The following is a 10948-nucleotide window of genomic DNA, read 5'->3' as shown; positions in this document are numbered from 1 at the left end:
GCTGAGGGCTGAGGCGCCAGGGGCGTCGAGAGTGCGCCTGCGCCTGCGCCTGCACTCGCCCGACCGGAGGCTTCCTCAGGGCGCTTGCGCAGTAACTTAGCAGCCCCAGCCGCGGCGCACCTGTGGCGCTCGCGCATAAGCTAAGGAAGATGCGGCTGAAGGGGGGGAAATAAGGGACGCGATGTTGAAATAACGAATCTGATTTTCGCTGAGGCGCCAGGGGCGTCGAGAGTGCGCCTGCGCCTGCGCCTGCACTCGCCCGACCGGAGGCTTCCTCAGGGCGCTTGCGCAGTAACTTAGCAGCCCCAGCCGCGGCGCACCTGTGGCGCTCGCGCATAAGCTAAGGAAGATGCGGCTGAAGGGGGGGAAATAAGGGACGCGATGTTGAAATAACGAATCTGATTTTCCAGTAGTTCTCTTGATAAAAATAAATACTTTTATTGCCCTGGTTAAAAGAAGAGACACAAACTTGCAGCTGATAAAACCTGCCGACAGCCGGCCTGGTGCCGCGGGTGAGGCGGGCCACGGGGGCGCTCGCACCAAGTCCAGGCTCAAAACCCTCCCGCGAACGCGGAGGGAAGCGCTAGGGCTGAGCCTGCCGGCCGCGCGGGCGGAGGAAGTGTGCGGCCCTAGCCCGCCGCACTGTGCGCAGAGCGGTTTCGGAACGCGGGTTAGGAAAGGGGTCCGAAGGTGGAGGTGTGCGGGGAGGCTGCAGGGCTCACCCACTCTGCGCCCGGCCCCCCTGCTTTGAGCCCTGGTTGCCCGCGGAGACAGCAGGCGTCGCGTGGGCAGGCCGAGTCCGCAGTGGGTGTGGCCGGCTCGGGGGTGAGGGTGAATACTCACCTGCACCGGGGGACGCGGGATTCAGCCCCCCCGTGGCGGCTGTAGCTGCAGCTTTGGGCGACCAGCCCTGGGGGAGTTTCCCTGCGGGAGAAAGGGCGATGATGGGGCGGGACCACGGGACAGGGGCGGGGGCCCGGAGTGATCGGAGGGAGGGTGAGGAACAGCGCAGGAACAAAACCCGGAGGGCGCGACTATCGTCCCCAAGGGGGTCTGACCTAAGCCACGCCCCAGAAAAGGGGTTGGCGTGCACTTTATGCCCCAGGATGTTCTGTGATGGTTCTGATTTATTGCTTTATCCTTTCCAGCTGGGGTAATGTGTTAAATATATGACTAAATGAGGTTCAGATCATGTCACAAAAAGACTTACATAGGCAAAAAAATAATTTGTTGGAGCAGGTACTTTGATGTTTAAATATAATACCTGGATCAGAGAGAAATACGGAGTGACAAGACCAAACTGCAGAGCAAAAGGAGCCTATGGAGTAGAGTAACAGACCGTGTTGGCCCCTCAGTGGAGGTTAGGGCTCATCCCGAGAGGTCCTCAGGGTTAGCGGGGCAGAGGTTCAATCAGGAAATCACAGCATGGGAGAGGAACCCAGGAAGGTAATTAGTGGATCCCAAGGTGCTGCTGGTAAATGACATCTCAAGCGCTGGCCGGGGTGAAGGCGAGTCCCTAGGGAAGAACTGGAGATTGCTGGGGGACAGGGACTTGGTCTGAAGCCTTCGGAGGAAGGGAGAGACCCACAGGAGCACTGGGAGGGGACCCAGCAGATCTTGGAAGGGAGCTCTGAGCTCCCTTGGAGGAAGATCTGTAGGTCTCAGAAATGGAGAGCGGCTGAGATCCTGAGCTCCCAGGAAAATAAGGTATGACGCACAAATGAGGCTGACACTTTATACTGGTTTTTGTGTGTGTGGTTCTTTTTTTCCATTGAAAATGTCAGTTTAGAAAACACAAAAAGTTCACTTTATTCAGACAACAGTAAGGGGGAGAAGAAAAGGGAGGAGGAAGTGGGGGAGAGGGAGATCCTGCTCCCAAGGACACAGGGAACGCGCGGGAGTACCTGTCTACACACTCGGAGGGCAGGGACCGAGAGGTCAGTCTGGACCCCGGGCACGGGTCCGGGCAGGAGGCTCTTGCTATGGAGGGAAGAGTGGGAGGCAGGGGAAGAGCAGTCCCCACCCCATCTCAAGACGTCTCACCAGACGGAATGAGCGTCGCTAACAGGGAGGAATGGGTCTAACGAAACTTCAGACATGGCTGAGAGTGATCCCAGGTATTTGCTGGGATCCACTGCCAAAAAGTAAACTCCTTCGGAGAGATCTGGGAGAAGTGGTAGTGTCAGTGGATCTCCTTTAAAGACCCCCAGAGCAGCATGAGTTTGGGAGCTCCCTCACACACACAACATGGCGGAACGAACGGTTTGGCAACACTGAGCAGACCCCACCGGGGAACCACTTCCTTCCTAGCTGGGCTGCTCTGGAGCAGAGCTCACGCACCAGTTGGCAGAACAGAGAATTATATGGGACCTTTCCAAGGACAGGACCCCTAACCTTTTAGGGGGAGGCCTCCATCTTCCATGTGGTCTAGTCTGATGGGTGAGCAAGACTGTGCTTCTCTACGTGGTCTGAGCAACCCAGCACAGGGAGAGCAGAGCCCAGTCTGGGGCAACAGGGGTTCCTTCTGTGGTTAAGGAAAGCTACAAAGTATTAGGCCATTTGGACCCTGACAACCCAGTTGTCTGAGAGAAGAAGAGGAAATCCTAGGGCTCTGATGGTCCACTGGGTTTGGAGGATGCAACGGAAGCAGGGTCTGAGCTGCTCAGGGACAGGGGTCTCTGCCTGCTCCGGTCTCCCAGGGAGGAAGGGGGCAGCTCTTAGTATCGACTCTCCTCAGAGCGGGGAAGGGAGCTGGGAGGATGTATTGGACAGGAGGGAGAGGGAAGACGGGGGAGAGAGAAAAACAGAAGTCAGAGGTGAAGAGGAAGCCAGGGCGAGAAACAAAAGAGATGTCCACCCCCTGCCTGCTGGGATGCGCTCCTGGCATCTACGGCACTGACTCTGGGACCCAGGGCCCCAATCTGCAGGAGATGCTGCCTGTCCCCAGCAAGTGTTATACTAAGATTCCCAGTCACAGAAGGTTCAGCTCCTCCCTGCCAGATTTCCAAGTTCTTCCCTCCCCTGCATACAAAACAAGGCAACTACGCCACATTTAAAGCCTTATTTTGCTCTTTGCTCTTTCTATCAAACTTTAGGAACCGGGGTTTTAGCTCAGTGATGCCACTGCCTGCCTCACAAGCACAAAGGTCCTGAGTTTGATCCCCAGTACCAGAATACCCAAACAAAAATCAAACCACTTCAAATACACTTCAATATATTTTTCTTGAAAGATTTTGAGACTATCCGTTTCACATCTCTGACAAATTCTAATTACTCTGCCATTTCTAACCCCCTTTTATGGGGGGTAGGTAATGGGGATTGAATTCAGGGCCTTTGCACTGAGCTACACACCCCCAGCCTTTTTTTAAAACGAAAATATTCTGAATTTTGAGACAGGATCCTGCTAAGTTGCTCTAGCTGGGCTTGATCCTCTTGCCTTAGCCTCCAGTGTCAAGACGAGAGGCATGCACCACCACAACCAAGTTAGGATTCCCATTACCTGGTCCGGCGACGCTGCGCCGGGCTGCCTCCAGGGTCGGTGGCCAGCAGAAGGCGGGCAGTGGGGTGTGGAGGGCAGAGGCGCAGGGAGCGCAGCAGCTCCTGCTCTGGCACAAAGGGGCGGAGAGGCCCCCGTTCTGGCGAGTTTCCCAGGCTGCTGGAGCGAGGGGGCGGGTGGGCTGGAGGGGTGGTGCGGCGCGGAGCCCTGTTTAGGGGCCACGGAGGCTCCACGGCTACCTTCAGAACTGGGGAGGGGGAGGGAAAACAGCAAGAGGAGGAAAAGGAGAACGTCACAATGGCTAATGCGGCCCAGGACCCAGCCACCCGGCCCCAGCCCTCTTACATTCTCGGTCACTGGAGGAGTATGGCTTAATGTCTCCCTCTGCCCTCTTGGGTGGCAGCTTCCTTGCTGGAGCTGGGGGCGGAGGGGACACAGGAGAGGGAGGCATTAGGAAATGCACACTGCACCCTCCCTGCCACTGCCCCAGACCTCTGCTCGCTGACACCAATGTCACTTCTGAACGATCCCGAAGCCGGCACACACAGAATCTGGGGGCTGCTGCAGCCCTTCAGGGGGAGCCAGAAGGAGTAGGCCACATGGGATCAAGGGAAAAAGAGCCCAGGGCAGAGCGGGGCCTGGGAGGTGTGGGAGAAGGCAAGTGAAGGGAGCGAGTTCTTGCTACCCGTGGGTGCTGGTAGGCCCCCGGGGGTGCCAGGGCAGGGGGACGGTCCCAGCTGGGCCAGATGAGACGGATAAAGCCCTTGGGTAACTGGGAATTGCTCTGGAGAGGCCGGGGAAGGGGAGGGTGGGGCAAGAGCTCTCCTTCCTATGCAAAATGATGGAGAGAAATTGAAGTTTTATAAGGTTTTCTTTAAGATGAGAAAATGTGGGCATCTGAAAAGGACTTGTGGACCAAGTGGCCAAAGCTCTGCCTCCCTTCCTCTGAAGGGTTCTCCGTCTTCGGGAGCCCACTCAAGCTTTATCCTGACCGCGGATGTGTCCCCTGTCCCTGGGGCTCACAACCCGCCAGCTGGAGGTGGAAGCCAAAGCACAGCAAGGCTATGAGGCCTGGCCTCAGCACCGCGGGCAGAGCAGAGGCCAGGGACAGGTGCAGACTGCCCTGGGGGCGGCGGGGGGCTCTCGAGGGGAAGCAAGAGCTGCAGCAGGGATAGCGCGTGTCTACAGGAATGCGACATAAATGCAGCAGCATTGTAGCTTGGGTTTCTCCAGGCCAACTTTCTGATTCAGAAACGTTGAACATTACTTTCTAAGCTTAATGTTTACGTCTGGGCCATCCGTGTCAGTCTCCTAAGGCCTGAAGTGGAAGGCTGTCTGCACTTGCCTGTCCTGCCAGACCTAAGGAGTTTTTTGGGGTTTGGTTTTTTTTTCCCCTGGTACCATGGAATGAACTCAGGGTGCAGGCGGTGGAACCTCTGAGCTAAAGCCTCAGCCTCAGACTTGAGAAGTTTACAAAGGAGGGTGAGTCTGGCCTCTTTTTTTGGTACGGAGGATTGAACTCAGATCCTTGCGCTTGCGAGGCAGGCGGCAGCACTACTGGGCTAAATCTCCGGCCCAAGTCTGGTCGCTTTTGCCAGATCTGATCCAACAGGAGGCTCACTGGTATCAACTGTCTGCAAAGTCTGAATGAGTCTGCCTGTTAAAAATCTCACCATGTGTGGGGCTGGAGCTACAGCTCAGTGGCAGAGCTCATGCTTAGCATTCATGAGGTCCGGGGTTCAATCCCTAGCACCAAAGGAAAAAAAAACAACCTAAAATGCACTGAGCTCCTGTGAGGGCAAAGGCAAAAAGGATGAGTGCTGGAGACCCAGGCTGCTTCAGAGGCTTCCAGAGCTGCCCAAGACCGCAGTTCCCCGGGCCCTTGCACAGAGTCCCACCCCGTCAAAGCAGGGGTTACCAGTGGGCGTGGGGTCTGCCGCGGCAGCACGAGAGAGTCGCGTGGCCCTCAGGGAGGGAGCGGGGGGCCCTGTGAGGAAGGAAGCGTGTGCCCCTCAGTGGGGGCCGCAGGGCAGCAGCCCACTCTGTCCTTCCCTCACCCAGCGGCAGGACCAACGTGGGGGCAAGACTTACGGTGCTGATGCGCAAAGAAGCCTTCGAAGATCACAAAGTTGTTCACCTAGAAGCAGCAGCAGATGAGACAGAGTTGGGCACTCACCCACTTGGTACTTACTTACCTGAGCACGGAACCTGTGCCACAGAAACCACGGCTGAAGGGACAAAGCCTGTGACAGACCCAAACCCAACAAGTTTCTCCTCAAATTCAGGTACACAGCCAAGGACTCCTTTCCTTTTTCCAGCGCTGCGGATGAAACACAGGGCCTTGCACATGCTGGTCACACACTACCACTGAGCTACACCTCCAGCCCCAAGCAAATGTTTAAGTACGACACCAAAAGCAGAGTAAGCGAAGAAAAACAGATAAATTGGACTTCATCAAAACTTAAAACTAACAAAAGTAAAACTTTTATGCTTCAAACACTACCAAGGAAGGCCGGGGATTTGGTCAGTGGTTCTGCCACCTGCCTCAGAAGTGCAAGGGCCCAGTTTTGATCCCTGGTACCAACAACAACAACAACAACAAACAATCAAGGAAAAGTGACCCAGCTATCAGGGAGGCTCAGGCAGAAGGACTGCCAGTTCAAGGCCCGCCCTGGGCAATTTAACAAGATCCTGTCTCAAAACTGAAAATGAAAGTGGCTTGCGGCCAGGGATTTAGCTCAGTGGTGCCACCACCTGCTCACAAGCACAAGGTGCCGAGTTCGATGCCCAGTACAAGAAAGAATCAAGGAAGGCAGGTGGGCAGGCAGGCCTGAGGAGGGCTGTGGCAGGAAAATCACAAGTTCTGGGCAACTTAGTGAGCCCGTTTCAAAACAAACTATGAGAAATGGCTGGAGATGTAACTCAGTGAGAAGGCTCTGGGTTCAATTGCTACTACTGAAAAAGCAAAACAAACCCCATAGAATGACAGAAAATGGTCACAAACTATATATGAATAAGGGTGTTACATCTAGACTACGTAGAATATATAAATAACTCTTACAATTTAAACAGATACTACAATTTTATTTATTTATTTTTGGTACCAGGGATTAAACTTGGGTCCTTGTGCTTGTGAGGCAGGCGGCAGAACCACTGAGCTAAATCCTCAGCCCAGTAACACAATTTTAAAATGGGCAAAAAACATTTCTCCACACAAGATCCAAAGAAAATATATAAACAGCCAATAAGCCCATAAAAAAGATGCTAAAAATGCTCTGTACCATTAGTCTTTAGGGAAATGTCAATCAAAACTACAAAAGATAGCACCTCATACTCATGAGGATGGCTACTGCTTAGAAGGGGAAGAGGGCTAACCAATGTTGGCAAAAAGGTGGAGGAACTGGCATGCGACAGTGCTGGTGAGGATGTAAGGTGATGCAGCTACTGAAGACCAACAGCTCAGTCCCCCACAAAGCCGAACAGAATCAAGGCTGGGGATTTAGCTCAATGGTACCACACCTGCCTCACAAACGCACGGTCCTGAGTTCGATCCCAGGTACAAATCGAACCAAACCAAATGTCCATATAAGGAAATCGTATCGGGTCCTGAAAAGGAATGAGGTGCTGCCACATGCTCCAGTATGAACCATCAGGACCCTGTGCTTGCGAGGCAGGCACAGTGTCACTGAGCCAAATCCCTTCCTCATGAACTCGAAACATGCCAAGTGCAGGAAACCAGACTCACGTACTACACGATACTATGTATGTGAAATGTTCAAGATAAGGAAATCCAAATGCCAGCAGATGGATCCCTTCCAGAAACTGGGTGAAGGGGAATGGTGACTTTCTTTTTTCTGAAACGGTCTCACTATGTAGTTCAGGCTGGCCTTGAACTCACGGCAATCCTCCTGCCTTAGTCTCACAAGTGCTGGGATGACAGGCATCACCACCATGCCCACCCTTACATCATCGAATTTTCTCTCTACAGATTAATTTTTGTTTTGTATTTTTGGACTCATTCTTTGACAGATTTTTAAAAAAGTTTTACTAGTCCACATTTGCAGCACCTAATGATTGTCTTCATCGTGGGTAGCTGGTGATACACGTCTTCATTCTTACCTCCCCTCCCCTCCCCTCTAGAATCATCCCCACTGGTCTTCCGCCCACAAAGAACTAACCCTTTCTTGATCCACCTCCTCCTCTAGCTGTCACTGTACTTTCTTGTTCCCGTGAAGTGGGGTTTATTTACTGATTTGCATGGCTCAACAGGAACCAGAGCTGTGTGCAGTCAAGTGCTCTTCTCCCGAGCCACACCTCCTGCCCTGACACGGGCCGACGGCTGTTTCCAGCTCCCAGCTGCTTGACCCCTCTACCCTCCGGTCCAGGCTCCGTCCAGGCTCCCTCTACCGCTGCATCGGAGAAGCTCATCAGGACCAACAGGGGTCCCGGACAGCTGAGTCCGGCAGTCACCTCGCAGACCTCTGTGCTTACTGAGCAGCAGCATCTGACCGAGCCATGCTTTCCTTCTGGAAGCTTCACTGGCCTCCCAGGTCACCTCTCGTAAGTTTTTATCTCCAACACTAGCGTCTCCTTGCTACACTAAGGTCCTGCCTTCTGGTCATTCCTGTCCTCCGTGTCTTTGTAAACAGTCCCCAGGGGCTCAAGTCCTTAGACCACATCTCAGCCCCTCCTTATCCTTTGGTTACCTCATCCTGACCTGTTGCTTCAGTGCCACACGTACGCTGAAATCTCTGCCCCAGTCCTTGCCCTCGGGACTCTTCAGGGGGAGCCCAGCAGCCTACCCCATGTCTGCACTGCGTGTTCTTCACACAGGAGCCAAAATGAACTTGTTACGCACAACAGGGTCACAGCCAGACCGGCCCTGTTTTTCACTGAGTAAATGCTGAAGTCTTTGCAGGAACACATCAGGGCCTGGACGTCACCCGCCCTCCATTCTTAGTTCTCAGCACCCGTCCTTCCCCAAGCTGCTCTTCCAGATGGAAACAGCCCAGCCTAAGGGCCTTCTCAGTGGCTGCTCCTCTGTCCGAGATGCTGTCCCTCTTCTTTGGTGCTGAGGGTTAGATCCAGGCTTCATCCACGCTAGCCGAACACTCCGCCGCTGAGCTGCACCTCCAGCCCTGAGCCCCTTTCCTGAGCTGCTGCTCAGTGATACCCTCAGTGAGGCCTTCTCTGAAAGCCCCACGTGACCTTGCGGTCCGATCCCACCCGCTCATATCCCCACCCTGGCACTCCCAAGGCTCCTTACTTGCTTTCATTTTCCAGAGTGCATATCAGGAACCACAGCATATACTTTACTCGTTTATGTAAACAGCTAGACTATAAGATCCGCAAGGGTGACTCTGTTTCATTGAGTCAAGCATCCCTACTGTCCACAACAATGTCAGGTGCTCTGTAAATATTTGCTGAATGAGTGCATAGCATTAACAACACATGACTGTACTTATAAACAAGATCACCTTCCTCATGTTGCACCAAAGCGCCCTGAGGACAAGGAATTTATATTATTCTGAACCTTCAATAAATGCTGGGCTGTGCAAAACCAAAGAGATACACTGTGGGTGAAAATGAGGTATAAGAAACAACCCACGGAGGTGAAATGGCTGTGCACAAGTAATGGCACCAAAGGAAAAAGCTCCTGGGCTAGGGATTTAGTTCAGTGGCACCGCAGCTGCCTTGCAAGTGGAAGGTCCTAAGTTTGATCCCCGGTAACAAACAAACAAAAAATTTTTTTAAAGAAACAAAGGGCTTAGCTCCATACCACAGGGAATAAGGAGACCTTGGAAGGAGCCACTTCTCCCCAATGGGAATAAGCAGTGGGGTCTACTGCCAAGATTCTGACCTGTGGGACTGTGGTCTCCAGGTTGTAGTGCTTATTCAGGAACTTCAGCAGCTTCTGTGAGGGTCGGTCAATGGCCAGCTGGTGTGGTTCAACCCGTTCCTTCTACAGGAAACAGGAGACTCAGGGTAGGAGGAGGTTTGGGGAAAGCATGCCCACAGCCAGAAGCTGGGAAGGAGACAGCAGGAGGCCATGGGAACACTGTGGGAGGTGGTGCGGCAGGGCCTCTGGAAGGGCTTAGGGCAGAGGATTTTTTTTTTTTTTTTTTTTTTTTTGTACTGGGGATCAAACTCGGGTCCATTGCGCTTGCGAGTCAGGCTCCGGAACCACTGAGCTAAATCCCCAGCCCAGGATCTTTATTTTGGATGAATGAGTAGAGCCTGTGGTACCTGCAACATATACTGGAAGAGTTCTCGGCCATGGCCATGACGTTGCAGTGACTCGTGAATGTAAAAGTCCAGGATACAAAGTGGTTCTACCTCATTGTGAGCCTCACGGTCATCCTAAGGGGAAAAGAACAATAACTATCTTTAGAGAGCCAGGCACCTTTGTCACCTTTCAGCCTCCAGCACTCTTACTTAGTCTTTGGAACCAAGGCCTTCAGTGCCCCGGTTTCCAATAACTCACCAGTACAAAGAGCTTCTTGTATCCAACTTTGAGGAAGCCAATAATGGCTCCTTTCCCAGCCCTGTAGAATGAGGACAACAATGAACAAGCCAGTGGCAGCCCTCTGGTGGAGGTAGAGTCAAACAAGGGGGAAGGGCTGAGGGAGCAGGGAGTTAAGAATGGGATAAAGGTGCATGTGGCACTCACGGACGGGCCAAAGTGTCTTTGAGCACATAGATAACATGGCGGTTACTCTGCATCCTCGATGCACTAGTAATTGGAGCAGAAAGATGCTGGGCCTGTGGAAAAGAAGAAGGCAGACTTTCCACAAGCCCCTTCCAAAGGACCCAGGCTTCCCTTCCAGTCCCTCTTGGATGCCACCCAGAGTCCCCATACCTTGGCAGAAGCCTTGCCCAGTTCATCGACAATGGTCATAATTTGCTGCTGCAGGTCAACACTGTAGGGAGGAAGCAGACATAGTCAGATACTGAGGTGCAGGATCCCGGGAACTCAAGCCCCAACTCCAGCCAGGTTCAGACTTTCAGCTTGCCTTCCTTTGCCTGGAATTTCCCAACCTGGCTCCCCACTCCACCCTTTTGGAACCCAGACTTGTGTCACATCTTTCCAGGTGGTACTCCTTCCTCCCTTAAGATTACTGTGGGAAGCAGGAAGGCGGGATCAACCATGGCCTGTGGTTGGGACCGCTAAGGGGTGAAGTCACAAATCCAAGTACTGATCCATGTCACCGGGCTCAGGGTTAAAGGGCTAGGCCAGGACATCAGAAGGAGTGGCCACCAGCCAGAAAGAAGGGGGCGTGGTGCCTGGACCGGGTTTGGAGAGGAACGGGGAAAGAAGGGCCACGGGGAGGGATTGAGGTGTCACCGGGCCGGCGTTGTGGTTCCGGGTCGGCGGGCCGGGGGCCGCAGGTGCTGGTCCAGCACCGTGATCCGCTCCGGGAGCAGCGCGTCCACATCGAAAGGGAACTCCAT

General features: G+C 53.6%; 1 protein-coding gene across 4 annotated transcripts in view; it reads right to left on the bottom strand.

Moving 5' to 3' along the window:
• Atat1 (alpha tubulin acetyltransferase 1) overlaps positions 1-10948 on the bottom strand; it is a 12069-nt gene extending 1121 nt beyond the window's left edge. The window contains exons 1-11 of one of the 4 annotated variants that reach the window (XM_033766352.1): positions 10842-10948; positions 10356-10416; positions 10167-10258; positions 9981-10041; positions 9743-9856; positions 9357-9458; positions 5588-5633; positions 5415-5483; positions 3842-3913; positions 3500-3743; positions 844-924 (exon numbers count right to left, since the gene is read on the bottom strand). In XM_033766352.1, the coding sequence (XP_033622243.1) occupies positions 844-924; positions 3500-3743; positions 3842-3913; positions 5415-5483; positions 5588-5633; positions 9357-9458; positions 9743-9856; positions 9981-10041; positions 10167-10258; positions 10356-10416; positions 10842-10948 (1049 nt within the window). The other 3 variants (XM_010643430.1, XM_033766353.1, XM_010643431.1) reach the window with 3 other exon arrangements.

This window comes from Fukomys damarensis, unplaced genomic scaffold, assembly GCF_012274545.1.
Source record: "Fukomys damarensis isolate Sample0158 unplaced genomic scaffold, DMR_v1.0_HiC HiC_scaffold_20, whole genome shotgun sequence".
Lineage (NCBI taxonomy): Eukaryota > Metazoa > Chordata > Mammalia > Rodentia > Bathyergidae > Fukomys > Fukomys damarensis.
This window is presented reverse-complemented; position numbering and strand designations above follow the sequence as displayed.